General features: G+C 44.5%; 1 protein-coding gene across 3 annotated transcripts in view; it reads right to left on the minus strand.

The window, feature by feature from the left end:
- CDH13 (cadherin 13) overlaps positions 1 to 22,556 on the minus strand; it is a 1,287,326-nt gene that overhangs the window by 214,648 nt on the left and 1,050,122 nt on the right. For all 3 annotated transcript variants that reach the window (XM_081807354.1, XM_081807356.1, XM_081807355.1), the window contains one exon: positions 11,443 to 11,621. In XM_081807354.1, coding sequence (XP_081663480.1) covers positions 11,443 to 11,621 — 179 coding nt within the window. The remainder of the gene's footprint in view (positions 1 to 11,442; positions 11,622 to 22,556) is intronic.

Here is a 22,556-nt window from a genome sequence, read left to right on the forward strand (position 1 = left end):
ATTACTCAGCCATCAGAAAGGATGAATACCCAACCTTTACATCAACATGGATGGGGCTGGAGGGAATATGCTAAGTGAAATAAATCAAGCAGAGAAAGTCAATTATCGTATGGTTTCAATTATTTGTGGAACATAAGGAATAGCATGGAGGACATTAGGAGAAGGAAGGGAAAAATGAAGGGGAGGAAACCAGAGGGGGAGACGAACCATGAGAGACTAAGGACTCCGAGAAATAAACTGAGGGTTTTAGAGGGGAGAGGTTTGGGGGGATGGGTTAGCACGGTGATGGGTATTAAGGAGGGCACATATTGCATGGAGCACTGGGTGTTACACACAATGAATCATGGAACACTACATCAAAAACTAATGATGTACTGTATGGTGACTAACATAACATAAAAAAAATAAAATAAAAAGAAAGTATCATCCAAATAAATAACCAATAATATTGATTCCTATAATGGGGGAAAATGCATGAACTTTAGGGACAGGCTGATATAGATTCACATCTCAGTGATGTCAGGTGTCCCCATCTCTGTACCCACTCAGCTCAAAGAAGAGCTCCCTCTCTGGAAGGCCTCCCTCCCACCTCTGGGTCCTCTCTTCCCCTGGTCTTCCTGCTCTTGGGGCTCTGATGTGACCAAGAGAGTCACTGAAAATGGTTTCATCCAGTATTTAGTTTGTGTCTGTTTTACTATTTTTTGACCAAACTCATTGTTTTAATTATTGAAACCAAATTTTGAGTTTAGAATTAATTAACAAGCGTCTGAAATGATCTGTTTGTAATCATGGGGAAATGGGATGGTTGTTACAGAAAAATGAGATCAGGCCCATCATTCATGACCTAATTCCTGAACCTAGAATCCAACCCCAAGGTGATGATTAGTAAGTGGGTTCAGTATTTTGAGGGTGGATATTGACACGTGAATACGTGCAACAACCAGTAGATGAAACTTGTACTAACTGACCATTCTGACCAAGAGTTTGATAGAACAATGATGGCCCACAGGCCAAAGCCAGCCCACCATCTGTTTTTCTATGGCTCATGAGCTAAAAATGCTTTTTATATTTTTTAATGATTACACTTTAAATGGTTATATAAGTATCTACATATATTCTCAATTTTGCTTCTTAGTCCACAAAACTTAAAATATTTAGTATCTGGCCCTTAAAGAGAAAATTTCCAACCTCAAACTTAATAGATGTTCCTATACATTGAAGTCCCTTCATTGTTGAATGTGACAGCACAGCACCATATATCCAATAAAGTTGGCCATGCCTTTAGGACACCAAGTCACATTACCAGCAAACTTCTATCCTCTGGAAAAATATAGCAAATGGGATCCCTCCTTCAACAAAACTGAAATATGGGTCCCAGGCACTTTGAGATGCCATCATGTCTTGAAGTGGTCTATTGCTAGCTTGCCTTAATCTCAGCCTTGTAGCTTCTGGTCATCTTCCCTGACGACACTTTGCAATGAAAGCACTCAGAGCCGCCGTCCTCCCCTAGGTCCTGGCTAGGAACCAAGCATAGTAAAGGCAGGTTTGAAAGAGCTGCTTTCCAAAGACTCTCCACCCACTTTTCTTCCCTTAAATGACTGTTCCCAACGTGGTGAGAAGCAAAGCTTTCCCCTATTTTCTCCACTGGTCCAAAGCCAGGATGGAACTAGACATTCTTTCTAAACTGGGGTGTACCTGTTCAACCGGGGATGAGATTTAGAGCGATGTTATTGAAGTACAGTGACTAGAAAATGTATCTGTGAAGTAAAATGTGCCTTACCAGGCTAATCATAGTTCTTGGCTGATTAAGAAAAATACATACTCTCTATTTGTTTTGAGAGAGAGAGAGAGGGAGAGCGAGCATGTGGAGGGGGAGGGGCAAAGGGAGAGGGATAGACTCTCCAGCAGACTCCCCCCTGAGAGCAGAGCCCAATGCAGGGCTCAATCCCACGACCCTGAGATCATGACCTGAGCCAAAATCAAGAGTCAGACGCTCAACCCACTGAGCCACCCAGGTGCCCCAAGAAATATATGCTCTCTAAAAGAACTGTTCCCCCAAAAGAAAAAGTTCTTCAGTTTTTAGGGTACTTCACATAAAGTAAGATGGAGAGATTTAAAATGATAGAAAAACAGAAATACTCTAAATTCATCATCGTCCTGCATTTTAAGTTATTTTTACCATATTAAAAGAAGAGAGAAAAGAAGATAAAGTTCAGAGAATTACACATTTGTCAAATACAAAAAGATGAATCTCTGTTAATGACAAAGCTAAGTGTCTCTTGATTCAACATGCGCCAAGCAACTACCGATTGTCTAATACTCTAAGATGCACAAGAACAGAGACACAAGATAGGCTGTTGTTTATTCAGTTATTAACAACCTGCAGAATATGGATTCAAGTGGTAGCTCCTTGTCTCTCCCCTTGAGAAAACTAGAAATCAGCTACTCATTGTTCACCAAGGATTTGAGAGCTGCCTCCAAAATGCCTCTGCTTTACTGCTGATTGTCCCCCCTCCAGCTTGCCAGCATTCCGAGTCCCAGCTCTGAGAGCGCCGTGTTGAACGGAGCTGTGTTTAATGTTTAAATATGGTCGGTGGTATTGCATTTACATTAGGATACATCCGTAATCCTTAGGATGACATTCGAAGCCCTTGACAATCTTGTACCGACTCCCGGCCCTTGTCTGGGATCTCCCCGGGACACCCTCAACTCCCCATCTCTCTTCAAGTAATGTATGAACGTGCCGCACCTTTGCTCACGCTGTTCCCTTCCCTTGATGCCCTTCCCACAACTCCTTCACAGCAGCCTTCCATCCACCCATCAAGGCTTAGTTCAAACAGCACACCTTCCTGTGCGTTTGCTGCTGCCGGCTCAGCTAGGCAGCGCGGTCTCTGTGTCCCTGATGCCCAGCCTCTGTCATGGACTCAGCAAACATTGATGGGTACTCGATACTTATGCGTCAGCATTTGTCGCTGGATTGTGGTATGTGGACTACCTCAGTGTTTCGCTGAACTTTCTAAGCCTGCCAGGCTCCCTGCTGTGTGGCCAGAGTGTAAATGGGCTCCCTGCTTGAGGAAGAAATCCCCTCTCCACGCTGCTTCTTCAATCTCATTGTCCATCATGAAAATAACTAATATCCACTGATATTTACAGGGTATTAAGTGCTTGACATGTCTTACTTGATCATCCTGCTAAGCCTAGGAGGTGGGGACTCTGATTATCCTCATTGTGGCAGATGAAGAATCCAGGCTTGGACAGGCTAACTGACCTGCCCAGTTCTCACAGCTGATGAGGGGTGCAGGTGGGTTATGAATCCAGAGACTCTGAGGTTGGCTCCCCTGCCCTAGATCCATGACTCTCAGACCAGATTTCAGCCAGGCTGGGGTCCTACTGGGCGACCGGAAATAGCCTTTGCTTTCATGGGTGGATAGGTCAACCTTGGAGGAGGAAGGGAAATGCTTAGGGGCACTAGCAGAGTGGAGATTCCCCACGGTCTCCTGCTAGAGTCGATCCAGAGTGGGGACGTGCCGGAGGCCACAAAGGAAAGCCCTGCCCTCGCCACCTCCAGGCCCTCTGCCATCAGCAGAGGGCTGGCACGTCTGCAACTGAGGTTTCAGACCCCGGGGGCTTTGCTAGCATCATGCCTCATTTTATTTGCTGACACAACAGAGCAAGTGTGACTCACATAGGGTGGTTCACCATCTGTGTTTCATTTGCAAGGATAATGTGTTATTTTAAAAATAATAAGACAATTTATTTACATCTACATTTTCCCCCCTCTATGTTCTCAGCAGCAAGTGATTAAAAAAAATGGAGAAAATTATCCCAACAAAAATATTTATGAGTAAATAGCTCACAGAAATGGGGAGGATGCTGTTATCTAAATAATTCTGGTCCCACCCACTGAAATAAAGAAGGAGAATATTCCTGACAGCATGACTGAATTGTGTGTAATTACTGCCAATGTTTTAAACATGATGATAACGAGAAAAGTATTAGCATTAGATCAAAGTGGACTGAAAACATTTATTTTCCTGATAGAATGACGGTTATTTCTTTCATTCAAGGCACGGGAGAGATGCTACCCCTTATGATTATTCCTTTAGTTTTAGGCAGCTTGACTTAATATCATCATTTTCACAGATTCCTTTACTATGTTTCTGGGGACGTGGTCTACGTGACAATATTTCAGCTCGGATCATCTTGACCAAGCACATAGTTCTCTTTAGACTTGCAGCCACATGTCCAGTTTCATTGGCTATTTTGCACAGGATGCTCTCCCATGTTCTTGGGTTTTCTCTGACATAATCAAGGACTCCTGAATCTCTCATAGCAAATACATGCGCATAAATCTAAAAATAAGTCTTATGTGACACTTACCATGGAAAGAAGGAAGAAATTCTGTTTTCCCTTTTGGCCTAAAAATTGGGGGCATTATAAAGTTTCAGAAAATCTTTTACCAGCTGAAAATGGAAAATAAATTACATTCACAGTTCTAGTATCTCTTACTGTATGTACATTTTTATGGGTAGGCTACCACTTTCCTTAGATCATCTGGAGGATAATACATATTAGGCTGAAGGGGAATTCAAAGATAGAAAAGTGCTCAATCTCCTTAAAAAGACTAATGATACTCTCACTATGCAAGTGTTAAGATAGATACTTCAAGAGCCTCTTTTGCAAAATGTTTCTGTTTGTTAAAAAAAAAGAGGAAGAGGAGGAAGAGAAAGAAGTAGAGGAGGAGGACCAGGAGGAAGAGGGGGAGAAGGAGGAGGGAGAGGTAGAGGAGAAGGAGGGGAGGAGGAGGAGAGAAAGGGGAAAAGGAAAAAAGGAAGAGGAGGAGAAGGAGGAAACCAAAAAGAACCCCCCTCCCCCCACTGACCGTTAGCTACTGAGTGGTTTCAAATTGTGGCTGTGTTCAGAAAAGTTGGCAGATTTCAGCTGATGAATTTCAGTCTCCCAGCCAAGATGATCAACTAAATAAGGCATTTATCAAACGTTAGGGACCTTTATCTGATTTTATTTTGTAGTGCAGCCAGACATAGTTTAAAAACATAGACAGAGCTGTCAGAATGAGGGGCTGAGTATGGTTATGGAAAAGAATAAAACAGTGCCCCAGATGAACCCAATTTCGTTCAGTAGGATATATGGCTCTTATTTTCTCCAAATGTTTCCCCAAACATTTAAGCAAGAGACACAGATCCTCACGCCCATCCTATTCACCAGGGTATTTCTTAGAGCCTAGTGCAGTCCTGACACAAGGTAGGTAGAAGGTGAATAAATTAGATTATTGGATGATTACACAAGGGCAAGACCAAGCTCTCAACGAAAATAAAATCATTTCCTCTGTTTGTATACCCATGCTAGGGTGTGGATCTTGCAGTAAATTCTGAGATCATCTGTAAGCTATTTACTCATAAATACAAACTGAAGGAACATAGGTTATACATCCAATCTTCCATCATCCATCCATCCATCCACCCACCCATCCATCCATCCAACAAATCTTTACCGAGTGCCTATTATTTACCTGGCTCTAAGCTTGGCAATGAGAATACAGAGATGGGACAAAGATCCAAGATCTCTTTCTCCGGGTAGTTTATATTTGACATGGTTTCAGAAAAAGTAAACAGAAGAGCTTGTACTGGAAAATGCACGTTTCCAGGTGAAATCTGATGTCTATTCACACCGAGCTTATGAAAACGGAAGGACGTATACATGGTCACTGTAGCTGCTTTCATAATTCAGCTGCGAATCTGAGGATTTGCAAAACCCAGCCCAACATCGGGAAAACTGGAGAGGTCTGACTCACAGGATAAAGCGAATATGGTCTGCACAGTTTGGAAAGAGTCTTTGTATCGGCAACATGTGGGTAGAAACAACAGTCAAGCTCTCAGCGGTAGCTGATGGGAACTGGGGCCTCGGTTCTCAGCAGCCACAGAAAGTGTGACGTGGGGAATAGCTGCGTTTGGACAATGGTTTCCTGTTTGCAAAACTGGAGGAAGTCATGCACATCTTGAAGAGGTGATAGAGTTGGTGGTGCAAATGTCATTATCATAGTCATTGCTGATGAGGAAATGGGACTCAGAAGGGTTAAATGACTTGCCCATGGTCACATAGCTGGCCAGGTAGGAAACTGACTCTCGCAGGCAGCATCCTGCAGAGCAAATCGCACCTTGAAGATATTCGATAAATGTTTTCAGTAACTATAGCCTCAAGGTTGGGAAAGACATTAAGGATATAACCTTTACTGATTAACTGGATCCCTTCTATGACGTCCTACCAAGGGCAGTCTGTTCGAATACACCCCACAGTGGGGAACTCATTACCCACCTTTACAATTCACTGCTACAACCAATAATGATGGTTATGTTAGCTCGTCTTTAGAACAGACAATGTACTTTATGTACTTTGACACATCTGATCCTCACCAACCCATTTGAGGTAGGTGCTATTATTCATAGATGAGTAACTCAGGCAAGGAGTGGCCAAATAACTCACTGTTATGGGTTGAACTGGGTCCCCTAAAAAGATATGTTTAAGTCCTGACCCCTTGTACCCATGCATTTGACCTTATTTGAAAATAGTGTCTTTTCAAATATAACCAAGTAAAGATGAGGTCATTAAGGTGGGTCCTAATCCAGTATGACTGGTGTCTTATGAGAAGACACAGGCATGAGCAGAGGGAAGATAATATGAAAGCACACAGTCAGAAGAAGGACATGCAAGGATGAAGGTGGGGATTGGAGGCATGTGTCTATAAGCCAAGGAAAGCTAAGGATTGCTAGCAACCACCAGAAGCTGGAAGAGGCAAGGAAGGATCCTCCCCTAGAGACTTCAAAGGGAGGCTGGCCCTGCCAACACCCTGATTTCAGACTTCTGGCCTCCAGAACTGTGAGAGAATGAATTTCTGTTGTTTTAAGCCCCCTGGTTTATGGTACTTTGTTATAGCCATCCTGGGAAACGAATATGCTCAGCTAGGTGGAATAACAAACGATGGGGTCAGGCCCCTCCTCTAAGTCATACACTGAAACATGGTCTCCAAAGGCAAGGATTCTTCACCTTGCTGTACATTTGAATCACTTGGGATTTTTTTAAAAACTGCTGATGACTGTGTTCTACTACCAGAGACTCTCATTTTGTGGCTCTAGGCTTCTGCTGGAGCACTCTGATTTCTAAAGCTCCTCAGCCAAGTTTGAGAACCTCTGTCCTAGTTGACTCCATTTCTCACCATGCGGAGACCAGGCAGAACAGATCCACCAAATCCAATGGCATCTATTTGGCAAGGGTGGCCCGTCGAACCAGAAGCCAAGTCAACTGCCGCTCATGGTTAGGAGGAAAAGGAGGGGGTCAATTATGGGTCCTGAGAAGATGGAGACAGTGGGTGAGTTGCCTTCTAGCATTTTCGCATGACCCAAAGCAGGTGAGCAACAGGTGGGCTCACTCCAGGCTCTGGGCATGCGCGGTGGGTCCAGAGGCTGCACCACCCCGAACGCAGCAGGAAATGAACAGCAATGACCATGCCACACAGCAGCCTGCACACACACAGAGAGATGCCACACATGCCTGCCTCTCTCCCTCACACCCTTCCTGCCCTTTATTGCTCAATAAATATTTGTTGGGCATCTCTCATGTGCTAAGGACTGGGAATGTGGCAGGGGACAAGATGGACACAATCCCTTTCCTCCTCAGAGTGTGGGGAGGCGCTCAGTTGAGTGAGGGCACTGGCCTCAGTTGGCCCTACTGGAGACATCCTGAGACGTGAGGTGGGAAGAAAAGGCAATGACCAAGATGGTGACGTTAAAGATCATTTGCCAGGGCGCCTGGGTGGCTCAGTCGGTTAAGCGACTGCCTTCGGCTCAGGTCATGATCCTGGAGTCCCGGGATCGAGTCCCGCATCGGGCTCCCTGCTCGGCGGGGGGTCTGCTTCTCCCTCTGACCCTCCCCCCTCTCATGTGTTCTCTCTCATTCTCTCTCTCTCAAATAAATAAATAAAAAATCTTAAAAAAAAAAATTAAAAAAAAAAAAGAAGATCATTTGCCAGCGTCCTTGACTATCCTCCCTGACACGCTCTATGCTGAAGTAAATGTGGGAAAGGTGGGTTCAAAGACAACAGTGCCCTTGGCCTCCCCTGAAGTTTTACCTCACCTTCCAGGGTCCTCCCTGGGGACGTACTCATTAAAGGAAAGGAACTAAATGGAAAATCAAGGTGAAAAATTTATGTCCTATCAACTGAGCTCACTGTGCCAACCAGGAGCCTTCCAGAGCCTCCACTCCCAACCAGGTGGGGCCAAACAAGAGCACACTATTTATTTAATCACAGGGGCCCTGGCTCTGGAAGGACTTCCCGACCTATCTGTTTACACCCACAGTATTCCACGCGTAAACATACTGTTTGAGATCCCGGGCCCAAAGCCACAGTAACAAAACAACAATCGGTTTGAATCCTATCAAGCTTTGCAGGTGTCCCAGTGGAATATTGTCTTAAAAATAAATGGTGTGATCATGTTTTCAATGGGCTGCTCAGATGGTCTAGAAGTAGACTTGAAAACCTCACCCAGGACAGGACGCCTACTCAGAAGTTCTCTGGAAATAATGACAAACGATTCCATAAGCCTGCTGTGGGAGCCCATCCTGGGCACTTGATCACAGGAAAGGGGTAGTGAGGTTAGAAGTCTGATGTGCAAGCTCTGTCCCTTTAAAGATGGGGAACGTGGAGGCACGTTTCAGCCTTTCAGCAAAGTTGCTGGAGAAGCTTACAGCAGCACTAGTAAATAGACAAGGCTTGCCTACATTCAGAGACGTTTCTTTCCTTCAGATCACACTGATGTTGCCTGGGTCAGCAGTGAACTCTGGAAACCCTTACAGAGAAGTGACACTCTTTATTCATTTTCATTGATTTTCTAATTTCGGTTAAATTGTGTTTATCTTTTTTGGAGGGAGCTGTTTATGTACTGTGGCCAGAAACGCTTAATTCAACTCCCATAATTACATGCTTATTGGGAGTTAACAAAAACCCAAATGAAGAGATCATGAGCTTAAAACACATCTGTCCCCAAAATAACCCTTAAAAATGGAATAATCCATTATATTATCCCTTCGGTTTATAAATAGAGACTTACAAAACATTTCTGTCAGTAGGAAGAGAAGCTGAGCCAGAGAAATCACTGCATTTCGACTTTGCCTTGTAAAAATTTGCAAGTACCTCTGGGAGAATTGGGAAAACTGCTGTGTGCATGTGTGCGCATGTGAGTGTCCACACGCACGTGCACATGCATGCTGGCAGGGAATAAACAGAGGTGGAAAGTCATTCCTTGCCTCCGCAGGAGATAATACAGCATTGAGCCGTCATAAAAATGGGGCTGGAAAGAGAACAGGACACAACATGGAGGAAGTGGACTCAGTATGTTCCTTTTCTCCCCGCTTTCTTATTTTTAGCTAGCCACAATCACATTTTCCAAGTGACAGCCGCGGTTTTGATGCAGATCCTCATCATTCTCTTCCTCCCTTCCAGGAATTCCCATTCCTAGCTATGGATTCCCACCCCCGGAGTGCAGAATCTTAGTGTCACATCCAACTCATTCTTGCCTGTACCCCCAAAAACGTATACTGCAGATTTTCAGGAGTGCCCTAAGTGTGCTAGTAGGCATTGGAGCTCCAGACACGCAAAGGATCACAGTCTCTGTTCTCCATAGCCGTGTAGTCAAGGTCAACATTGCCCACCAGAACTTTCTGTGATGGTGACAATATTCTATGTCTGTCCTGGCTGATACATGTTTACATTTTCATTTCAATGAATGTAAATTAAAATTTAAATAACTGCATGTGACCAGCGGTTACTGTGTTGGGCAATATACATCTAGACCCAGAGGAAGGGGATATTCTTTAAGGAGACCCATGACAGCTTAACGGAGCATATGCGTACAATGGCTACAGGTAAGTGCAGTCTGAAGCTGGGGGAACACCAAGGCGGTGGAAGACTCAGGTCTCAGGAAGACTCTTCTTTTTCTTTTCTTTTTTTTTTTTTTTAAGAGACAGAGAGAGACAGAGCAAGTGAGGAGGGGCAAAGAGAGAGGAAAAGAGAGAATTTCAAGCAGACTCCACATCCAGCGTGGAGCCCAACATGGGGCTTGATCTCATGACCCTTTAGATCATGACCTGAGCCAAAATCAAGAGTTGGATGCTCAACCGACTAAGCCACCCAGGCTTCCTCTCAGGAAGCCTCTTCTTAAAGGCAGTGGCTCTAACCTAGATTCTTGCGAGAAGCTATAGCGTGGAGAGTCAGAAAGGAGAGGAGAAGGCATTTCTGACCCAAGGATTTGTTTAATCAAAGACATGAGGGGAAAAGGCATGGAGTCCATTAGGGAAACCCAGCAGTTACTGTGGGGCGGGTGGTGCTTGCAGGTCAAGGGTGATGGCAGGGGTCATGTCTGTGGGATGATGTCATGTTGGGAACAAAGAATCCCAGGAAAGGAGCAGACTTGGGGTGGATGGAGGGGGTGAGGGACAGAGGGGAATCCCTAAGTTGGTTTAATAAACTGTGTTTGACGGGCCAAGAGTCTCTCCTACTGAGCCCTGTGGGGAGTTGCAGAGTGTGACCTGGAGCTCAGAAGAAGGGCCAGGTCCAGGGGGCACACACTGGGGGACATAAGCGGGGCAGGAACACATGACCCAGGTACATGGGACTGGGACCATCAGCTCCATCTGACTGTCACATCTCATGTAACTGATTGTCCATATGTGGAAACTGGGCTAAAATGTCCAAAATTTGTGACTTTCAGGAAGGTTGGAAGTTGGAATTTTTTTTAAAACAAATATGAAATCTAAACATTTTCACATGGCAACTAATGGGAAAACTTGAAAGCACCCTAGGCAAAAACAAAGAGCAAGAGTGTGGACTGACTGAAGTCCCTGGGTCACCTCTGTGTGTCACCTGACCTACAAAATGGGTGAGGGTTCCCAGTGCCAGCCTAAGGTTGAAGCAGGAGAGTTTCTGGGGAAAACAGTGGCACACACAGCAGAGGGTTTGGGAAAGAAGAGAAGTCAAAGCCACCTGTCTCTGTGAGCAAACACAAAGCCACCTCCCTCCCCTTTGCCCCTGTTCTACCTTCCTGCTTGCCTTTCCTTCCTTCGTCCCATCCCCTCCCTCTGGCTGATGGGTAAGGAGAGCTAAAGTCCCATCACAAGAGCTCATGAATAAGTGCTTGGTGAGGAAACAGAGGCATCGGGTTGAATGACTACAAATAATTCCTAAGGATGTGGCCTTTTATAGAGTGTGTTTTTGGGGTCCGCAATTCCCTTTATAGAGTTCCCTACCCAACCATGGGTAAACATTTCATGTCACTCCATATAAAGTGCCTTTGCCTGAAGCCCCATATCTTCCCTCCTGTGAAAGCCATGCTCGATTTTCATGAAAAAGAAGATGTGTATCTTTCAGCTCACCTCCCGGTCCAGCAAGGCAGGTGACACGACAGTGACGATGTCCCCTTTTTCAGGATCGATGTAGAACATGTTTGGAGACGGCTTGTCAGGTGTCTGTTGTCGGATATTGTACCGCAGGAGGGCATTATCTGTGGCCGGGTCGTCCGCATCAAAGGCTGTCATCCGCAACACCGTGGTCCCTGAGGGGACAGGACAGAAGGGCGGGAGATGGTCACTCAGGGGACAGTGAAGGGCCAAGATGCCCTCTCCCTGGCAATGGCCATGGACTGATGTGCCAGTCGATTTCCACATTAAAACAGAAAGCATTTCCAGAGCCCTGTTATATTTTTGCTTTTCTTTTGCTCGCCCTCCTCCTTCTGTCACATTAAAAGGCCTGAAATAAAGAAAAGAAATCTTTGCTGTTCAGCAGACTGACAGCTTAATTTTTCCTTCTGCTGATATGCTGTTTATTTGCATGGGCTCTCATTCAATTGTGGATGTGGCTGCTTGACAATGGCCTTTATTTTAAAAGCTCTTATTGAATGCCTACTACATGTGGGGCCCGGGTCTGGTGATGAAGACACAGAAGGGGGCAAAGGCATTCTCTGGTGTTCAGCAGGTCAGAGATTAGTAAGAGAGACAGCATATAAAAAATAATAAACCATAACAAGTGCATTGAGAGAGAGCATTATGAATACACAGGTGAACAACCTCATCTAACCTTGGGTTCAGGAAAGGTCCCTGGTGCAGACATCTAAGAGGTGAGTAGGTGTAAGCAAGGTGAAGGAGAGGGCTCTCCATAGGAAAATATGGAAACATGAACAAATATTCTTTGAGCCCCCACTGTGTGACAGCCACACTGCTGTAGGCACTTAAGATACAAAGACAATGTAGAGATGAAGGTGATGTGGACTACTTGGTTATGTCAACGGTTGATAAGGATGTCAGATACTGGGTCTTGCTCACACACAGCTGATGTGATGAAGAATTGGTGTTAGCCACTTTTGGGGACAATTGAGCAACAACTAGTAAAAAAAAAAATACAGTCACCCATTTGGCATCTACCATCAAGAAACACTTACATGTGTCAATAACGGGTTCCCCCAAGGATGTTCCCCATAGGACTATCCATCATGGGGAAAGATTTGGAAACAATCTGACTCTCTAAACAACAGAGGAATTGCTAACATGATGGGATTCCCCACACTATGAAAAATTTTGTAGCAGTTTGAAAAAGATTGTAGGTCTAATGTGTTCTAGCATGGAAGGCTCTCCAAGATAGAGTGTTATGTGAAATTATCAGGTTGAAGAATGTTATCCATAGTATGGTATCATTTTTGTGAACCTGCTTGCACACAGAAAATGCCACAATACTTTATACATATATTTTGCAGGTACAGTTTATGTCCATAAAAACAAAGCAGGTCTAGAAAAGTGAATTTCAGATTGGTTATGGTGGTGTAGGGGAGCAAATCTTGCCATCTCAAGATATGCCTCTTTGGCATATTGATTATTTTAAGCTGGTTATTTTTAAGAAACTGCAGACACAAAGGGAAGGTCTGAAAATCAAGTGGAAGTTACCCCTTTTGTAAGAAACATTTACATCTATGAGGGAAATCTCCATTTGTGAGGGTATCTCCCCCACTGTATCAATAATAGGAAGATGAATCTAAATCTCTAGAAACTGTTATCAGTGCAGAAGGCCGGATTTAAATCTGCATAACAACCCTACCCTGTTGACTGTACTTTTCCTGGTCACCTCCCATAACTGACCCCTCCCCCATCTTTAGCTGAAGATGGTATTTAAGGTGATGGCTTTAGCCCTTTCAGGAAATTACTCCATTTGCCTGGATCTCTCCCATGTATATAGGAGGTATACAGGTTGTTAAACTTTTGTTTGATTTTCTCCTATTAAGCTATCTCATGTCAATTTGATTCTCAGACGAGCAGAAGAATCTTCAAGGGCAGAGGAAAAAATTTTCCTCCCCAATAGTGGCTATATCTGGGTAACCACAAAGGGGATTGGGATTAAGGATGATGAGGAGGAGGTAAGACTTTGGCCCAATCAATACTATTCTGATCATTTTTACAAGGAGAATGTACTGCTTTTGTGATTAAATTTTAATACAAAAGGGTCATAATCATAAATACTGTTAACCTAAAAAAAATAGCCAGTTATCTTACCAGCAAAATGGGTTATTCAAGAATAGCAGAGAACTGCAACTGAGGACCTGCAAACTACTGCAAAGCCATAGGCAGTCCAACAAACAAAGGAGAGTACCCTTATTTTATCATGAAGGAAGAAGTTGGGAGGGGTTGTTTTGGAGGAAAGTCCACTGGAGGAAAGTAAGAGTTCAAAGTGATGACAGTTTCTCATTGGCTGAGTTGTAGGGGTGGTCGATTTCATGTATTAGAAGCAATGTACATCCTTCCCTGTTGGGACCTGTAATTGATGATTCTTTCTTGTTGATGATTCTTCTCTTGGGCTGTAATTGACAATTCTCCTTGTAATTGACATGGAGTGGTGCACTCCCCTTTGCAACTTTCCCCTTGCCAGCCTCCCCTGCTCCACTTTAGTGAGTTTTCCCTGTATTGATTTTACAAACCCAACAGAAGCATGGGCTAGAGCAGAATCAAGCACATTTGCCTGCTGGTCTTGACAATTATGAGCTATCGTATTTGGCTCAGAGCAACCTGCCCAACTATGATTTCTCATTGTAGTTTACTCTTCTAAGAATAAAGGGCCCACCTGTGGATTCTGACCCGTTCTGGACCCACAAAATGTGAACTAATGGGTAAGAGATGAAAGCAGTACAGTCCTATAGTTCCCAGCAGAAATATTCACATGCAGAAAATATCGAACTTTAAGGAAACAAAAAATTCATCTGGCTCAGGTGCCATCCTGGTATTCCTTTCCTGTCTATAACAGTGCTTCTCAGACCATCAAAGGCACTTTATTTTTTCCCACAATCAGAATCAGATTATCAGCCATTAGGTCTGATTGATCAGGCAAACAAGGGGATCTGACCACCCTACGTTTGGATAGATTTCTAAAGCAGTCTCAGTGTTGCCACAAGGCCAGATGCTTCAGGCACATTTTCTATCCTACCATGTTTCTTTGCCCTTCTCTCTTTCTTTGTGAAATTGTCACAAGGCAAACCTTGGGGTCCAGTACGAGCAGAGATACTGCTTGGCTTATGCATTCCCCTTGTCTTGCCCCTTATCTTTGGAAAATATCAGCAAACAATATGGCACTTTGTTTCCCATTGAGGCACACAATGGAATCAGGGTCTTTTCTCAACCTGATGGTCTAGGCAGCCTCTCCCGGTCTAGGAGCATTAGTGTGAGGGGGTGACACTTAATTGCCTTCCTGGTCTAGGAGAACAGGATTCCCTCATGAGGATCCTGTCAGAAATCAGAGGCAACTTTCAGGCCTATAGACTCACCACGGATGTACTAAGTGAGCTCCTTGGGGCCAGAGGCATGAAGGAGGTCTCGGCACTAACGATTCCACAAGAAATGGTCTCTGGTTAAGTGTGCATGACCCAATGCCTTGCACTTTGTTAACATCTAATGAATTCTTGACTGATGGAATCTCTGCCCTACTTCATCTGCTTTTAATTGAAGTCAGAGATGAACAAGCAAAATAAAGTATAAAAATGAAGTCGTCACGACTTGCACGTGTCACGGCTTGCACGAAAAAGATGAGAGGAAGAAAATAAGACCTCTGAGGCTAAGGAATTTTCACTTTTCACCAGGAAAGTCACTGATGATGTCTTTTTGCATTATTATTGTTAACAGATTTCATAACATGATAGGACAAAAGGGGATCCTGGAATATTCATTCCCATGTTTATCCAGAAAATGCTTTTTATTTTAATGAATGGGTCAGGAGAAAATGAACTTGGTCTTATGCGTTGCCTCTGTCTTAGCCCAGATGTGGGTACAGAACAGGATTTCTGAGGCCAGCCTCCATGGAGACTGAATGGTGCCAAAGTCATGTAAATAGGTTTGTAGCATTGAAGGAAATGACTCTGGGGTCACACTGAGGTTCAAGTCTTGCTGTGTGAACACGGGCAAGTTTATTCAGCCCTACCCAAGCCTTGGTTTCCCCAACTGCAACAAGAGGATATTAGTGACACTTTCGTCTTTGGTCTCTGTAAGGGTTCCATGGGATACTGTATTAAAGAACTTGGTACAGTGCCTGCACATTAGTGTTTGAGGAGGATGCCTTTTCTTATCAAACCTGCTCCAGGTTCTAAGCCATAATGACAGTGCAGGCGATGGCCTCAGACGACGAGCTGTCCACAGAACCTGGTACCTGCTGCAGCAGGGTGAGCCCAGGGGCCGATCGCCTCTGAGTTGCCCTGCCTCACCCTCTCCCTTCCACCCTGCGCATAGGGGGAGCTACTGTGGAGATCACAACTCTATGCTAGCACATACATTCTGTAGGCTACATGGCCTCTCCGTGTGATACTCTATAGTTTTCCTCTACAATCAAGGTTCTATCCCGAGTCCCAGTCCATCTGCTGGGCCCAACACCCTGCTCTTGACAGCCTCTCCCCTCGGGGCTGGATCATGATGTTTATACCTCTCGGTTCTGCAATGGTCAGATAAACCTCCTACACCAGCGTTTCCTAAACTGTATCCAAGGAACTCTGGTTCCATGGGATCAGCAGAGAAACCAAGTTGGGAAATATGCACTAACCACAGTTAAGCAAGTTTCTATCCTGGAGGACCTCTTAGTGTCCTTAGTAAGCAAATGCATATTGTAAATCTCCAAGAGAGAATAGAATTGGCAGCATTTCCCTAACTTCTCTGTTGATAGAACTTCTTCACTTTAAGAACATCTTTATGTGATGGGCCACCTGGTCCTAAATTTGAGTTCTTGGAGGGTACAGGCTGTGTTTTGTTCATCTTTATAAGCTCTGCATCTGACATGGAGGAGGTCCTTTATCAATGTTGAGTAGAATTGCATCCTTACAGTTCACTCAAGCTTTGTCTTATTTTGCACTGACCAGAAACCATGAAGAACTTGTTACTGAGAAGAGTGGACAACATTGTTTGGACATTTTTCACACCAGGCATGTTTCCCTACCACCTCTGAACATTTTTTTGCTCCTTGGAGGCCCTTGTCGGAATTGGATTCAGCAGGCTGACATTCAGCAGATAGGCAACTGTGCCTTACCCTTTGCCCGAGCCCACACCCTGGATCTCAGAAGAAGGGCTTGCTCATTTCCATCAGCCCAGTGGCTTCCCCATCCATGCTTATCTTGTGCCTACCTGTGCTTCCTGATGGCAGAGAAAAGATAATTATATGATAGCCATGTGTGTGGGTCCTCTGAAACACATTTCTGACTTTACCCCCATCACAATATTCTCCTGAGTGTCAAAGTAAATGATAATCACCCTGTCACTCCCAGATGAACTAGCAACGGCCCTTCCAGAGCAAATAAAAGAATTACAGGCTGCTAGTTGAGAGTCTCAAGTAGGGCTGTCATTTTCTTTGGTTGAAGGACATGGCCACCGACATGACAGGCTGATAAAAAATTATGATTGTTTAGTCTGGGTCAGATAGCCCCTTCCTCTTGGCTGCATACCTCTGATTAAAGAAAGTGCCACCTGTTGTTAGAACCTTAAGTGCTGGTGTTGGAAACTAGGCTTCCCTGTGACTTCGAGAACAGCCATACCCGTGGGGAGTGGAGAGCAGATCCCAAGGTGAGGAGCTGCTTATGACTTCAGTGAAAGGTCAACCTGTCTCAGCTGTGGGAGTCTCTGAAATGTGGCTCACCCTGGGCCATAGGCAACAGAATTATTCTATTCTGGAATTTTCTCTGACCTCATCCCCAAACATCTTCTTCACAGGATCAAAATTGTCAGACTCCTTTTTTAAAAACCATATTCCCATAAGCAAATAGGATATTGAGACACGGACATTCAGATCTGTATTTGGCACCAGATTTCTGAGAGCATGGTTGGGGCCACTGCACGCTTTCCAGGAAGATGCGTAATACAAAACCCAAGATGATCAGAGATGGCAGACGTCACCAAGGGAGCCCCTGAGATGTGACAAAATGGCACATCGTTGAAAAAGCATCCAAGTCACACGAGGAGGTAGTGCATTCTGATACCACCTGGGACGGAGGGCATTCCAGGACTGTCCTGGGCAAACCGGAAGGAGCTTGTCACCGACCAGCCAAGTTTGCTCGCAGACACAGACACATCTCCTGGCCACGAGTGTCAGAGTACGCACGTGAGAAGTGTTGCCGAATGTGACTTTGGTGACACAGGCCACAGTGCCCATCCCACTCACCCTGCCACACCACTCTGGGATTGCTTACTGACCACACAGGGGGACACAGCCTAGCTGTCCCCTCCAGTCCTTAATGGTGAGGAGAGAGAAGGAGGTGTGCAAATGCAAAGCGGAGCAGGGCTAGAGGTGGGGTTTTAGATCCTGGCCTCACCATTTACCAGCGGGGCCTCCTTAGGTCAATTCCTTTGCTTCATCAAACCTCAACCTCTCCATTTACAAAACTAACCCCCATAATGGGCTGTATGAGCATTGAATGTATTAATGTAGTGTGTCTCAACCTTTTTTTTTTTTTATTACCCAACCCTCCCTTCCAGAGCCTTTTTAGACATTTTTTTCCCTACTTGCCGCCCGCCCCCCCCGCCACCCTGCCATGGATGTCCTGTATATCTACTCATGGACTATGACTCTTTGGAGGGTCACAAACCATTGCAATATCCAATATTTTTAATGTGCCCCCAAGCACCAATTTTCTTCTCCTCGGGGTGATACTGTCTCCACTGAGAATGTACAAATTAATGAATATAAACTCCAATGCCTGGGCGATGGGAAATACTCAAGGGATGTTAAATTTTATTGTTATTTTTATTGACTGCAGCAATTTGCAGCTCCATTCTGGGGGGACTCACTGCTGTGCATGATGGTGCTGAGCAAAACCTTGTGGGACCCAACCACGAACAGGGCAACTCATACTTGTTCTAGGACTCACACTCAGCATCTACAGAAGTGGGGATTAATTAAATTCTCCTAAGGAAACAACTCCTTTTTTCCCTCAGACAAGCTTAGCAACTTCTGTTGAGCGCATGCATGCATGAATCAGCTTCCTCTGGTCTTGTCAATGTTTCCACATACACAGGAATTAATAGGGAAACTGTCAAATGATTAGTTGACAAAAGATAACCACAGCAACTTGATAGGTATCCAGAGGCAGCCCACATTCTGCAGTGCATGCATTCCTGGAAAGTCACCCATGTAATGAATCATGAATAATGTCTTATTTTCCCATTGACCTACATTAGCATTTCATACCTGCTTTATCTTCATTTGAGGGGGTGTCCAATTGGAAGCTGCTCCTCATAATTCACTTTAAGTTTTTCTGCTTATCTCTCAAGCATTCGCAGGTGGAGTGGGAGAAAGAGGTTGGCTTTCTGCTCTGGGTGTGGAGACTATTAAAGAAAGCCCTGCTCAGAGTGGGCAGGTCCCTGAGACCTAAGGCAAAGCCTGGGAGACTTAGCTTCATCACTGTTGCTTCTCTGGGGGGCCTTTCCCTCTGTCCCCCCATTATCTAGGGACTGTCATTCATCAGCACAGATTCCTCTCACATTTTGCATATGGCGATCAGGCTGTGCATTAGATACAGAAAGTTCTTGATGATGAGAGTTTTGATGAAGATGCCAACGACCTATAGCCTTTCCTCTGACAGCAGCCCGGTCCCATTGGCCTTGAGGGTGTGACTCTCTGACCCCATTCCCAGAGTGTGGTAGGGAGCTGGGCCAGGAGGGAGAAGCTCAAATGCCCACTCAATGCCCACATGGGTAACCTAACATGAATTAAGTGACTTCAAGACAATTGGGAGTGGTGTGGTCTGTGGAAAACTGGAGGGTCCGTGTCCTGCCTAAGGGGCAGCTCCCTTTTAGCTTAAGGTAATTGCTGCATTTCTCAACTGCGAGTTTGGAGAGGCCAGATCTTTTGGTTTTTCAAGAAAAGATGGGAATTTGAATTTGCATATAAACTATCAAAATATTTACACATTGGACACCGGTTCAAATTTTTAAAAATAAAAGATCACTGAGTGAGACAAGAAGGCCAAACAAAACAGGTTTTGGCTCATCAGTTTTCAGCTTTTGACCTTGACTGTCAGAAGAGCCAATTGTTTTCCTCAAGGACATGAGCTAAATGTTGTTGATGTGTCCGTTGGTGGTAAATTCCAACTTAAGAAAATGGTGCACCTGTTATGAAGTTTGCCCTTCTTCCTTCCACCTCCCTTTTGGAACAGGAAAGTCCTCTCCTGTGGTCCCAGGACCCAGCAAAACAGGAAGCAGGAGAGACATGATGATAGCACATCACCTGATGTACGTTTCGTGCATTAACTTACTCGATCCCATATGAACCATGGGAGGCATGTCATATATGTGGTGAGCCAATTGTGCAGATGATGAAATCAGGACTGAGAAGGTCACAAAGCTAATGACCCCATGAGCCAGGATCTGAGCTCTGCTTTGCTAGAGGAACAATGGCCCAAACTATGAGTTTCTGTTTAGTACTCATTCTTCCTTTGTTCCTGATTTTAGCTGGCCACGCTGCTGACTAGCTCAGTACTAGATATCTCAGCTTCTCTGGCAGTTAGTGTGGCCATGGACTAAGGGTTAGACAATGAGATATAACTACAGGTATCGTGTGTGAAACTCCATGTTAAGATTCCTTAAAGGGGCCTCAACCATGAGATGTGCACTTTGTAACACCCCCTTTCCTCACTTCCTGCTACCTGGAATGCAGATGTGATGACTATAGTCTTAGCAGCCCTTTTGGACCATGAGGTGGCCCTTTGAATAGAAGCTCCACGATCGGAAGATAGAGCGGAAAGACAGAAGGGATCTGAGTCCCTGAGTCTCTGATGACCATGGAGCTTCCAGGAAAGCCTAGAATGCCTCCCTCCAGCTTTGTTTACATAAGCAAGAAATAAATGAGAGAAAAGTCAAATCCCATCTTGTTTGGAGCTTGGGTTTACTGTTCCATGCAAGCCACAGCTAATCTCTGATAAAGGCAGGAAGTAAAGATGGAAGAAAACAAATAAGTATATTTTATTAAATAGTATTACCCTAGAAAGTAAGTTTTGTTGCTTTAGCCTAGAGCTAGATGACACTGTTCTAGAGAAAAGTAGAAACATCCAGGCAGTTCCTTATGTATTTTCAAATATTTAGATTGGTTTCCACTCATTTCAAATGCCTTGAATCCAGGAACAGCCTTTGAGGGAGTCAGATTATACCATTAGTGGCCCCAGCGAATTACACCTCCTTGTAACCACACTCTCATATTGTCCCTTCCGCACTGACTGTGGGCTTAGCCATGTGACTTCCTGTGGCCAGTGGGATGCATGGAAACGTATAAGCAGAGGCTTGAAAGTGCTTGTGCATTGGAACGTGTCCTCCTGGAGCCTGGCTGCCATTTGAAGATATCTGTCCAGCTAGAGGAGCCATGTGTCTGGGATTTAATGCTCACTGGCTGCCACGCCCAGCTAACCATCAGACATGTAAGTTGAGGCCACCTTGGATCATCCTGCCCCAGTCGAGCTTCCAGATGACAGTAGCTATGTCGACGTGGAAAACCTCAGGCAGTACCAACAAGAGAACCATCCAACTGAACCCATCTCGACTGGCAAAATTATGAGCAAATAAATGGTTGTGTTTCAAGCCACCAAGTTTTGATGTTTTTCATTTTACAGCAATAGACAACTGGTAAGGAGGTATAAGTGGATTGATCTTCACATGCAAGCTAGAAAATATCGTATAATTTTAAAAATAGAGTTTATTTTTCATGTGGGGTTGCCATTTAAAATACCCAACTAGCACAGCATATTTGGAGGGTGCACCAAAGTAAAAAGGGACAGCTGCAGGGAAAAACAAACAAACAAACAAAAAACAGCCAATGAGAATAAAATGCAACCCGGGGCGCCTGGGTGGCTCAGTCGGTTAAGCGACTGCCTTCGGCTCAGGTCATGATCCTGGAGTCCCGGGATCGAGTCCCGCATCGGGCTCCCTGCTCGGCAGGGAGTCTGCTTCTCCCTCTGACCCTCCCCCCTCTCATGTGCTCTCTCTCATTCTCTCTCTCTCAAATAAATAAATAAAATCTTTAAAAAAAAAAAAAAGAATAAAATGCAACCCATTTCCTAGTTGTTGGGCTTTGGGGGCCACCAACGATGTCACGGCAAAATCATGCAGTATGCTGACCACTGAGCATTTCAGCTGACTAATGATTTCTCCCCCCAGAATAGTGCAAAATCAAACTGGCATGATGTATAAACTCCTGATGCAGATTTGAGTTGATTAAGTACCTTCCAGTAGGAAGACAGCCCTGTTCTTACAAATGAGAACATCTTGCATTTCAGACAGTTGCTCGTTCCTTTAACAGGACCCACAAGCATCTATGTGCAGCCGTGGGTACCATAGGCTCGGTTTGAAAGGTGATAGACTTCTCTTCTCAAATTTACCTTACCTCCCTGCAGCTAGTTGTTTTTTTAAGTATAAATTGACAGTCAAATATGTAATAAGTTATGACAAGATGAGCAATGGTTGTCTCCCATCTGTTTTCAAAGGTTTATTTTTATACTGATAAAGAGATGGTGGCCACAGAACCACCTTATGATTATTTTAATCCTTTGGTTTCTCCTGCTCATCAATTTTCATGGCAACTTTGCCCTACTTTTCTGGCAAGCTGCTGTTTAATTGAGCTGCAGCAGGCCAGATTTTAGGCAAGAAAATGGGTTTTTGAAATGTAAGGTAACACATGGCTAAAGCTGGGGTCCCTCCTATCAGGATTCACTTTATTGCCTTAATGTCTTCATTTCATCCAGAATTTTAAGGTAATATTTTTCCTCACAACCTTTTAAAAAATTCTATTTAATCTTTTTTTTTTTTTTTTTTAAAGATTTTATTTATTTATTTGAGACAGAGAGAATGAGAGACAGAGAGCATGAGAGGGAGGAGGGTCAGAGGGAGAAGCAGGCTCCCCGCCGAGCAGGGAGCCCGATGCGGGACTCGATCCCGGGACTCCAGGATCATGACCTGAGCCGAAGGCAGTCGCTTAACCAACTGAGCCACCCAGGCGC

This window comes from Leptonychotes weddellii, chromosome 16 (genome assembly GCF_054177405.1).
Source record: "Leptonychotes weddellii isolate Sample4059 chromosome 16, ASM5417740v2, whole genome shotgun sequence".
NCBI lineage: Eukaryota > Metazoa > Chordata > Mammalia > Carnivora > Phocidae > Leptonychotes > Leptonychotes weddellii.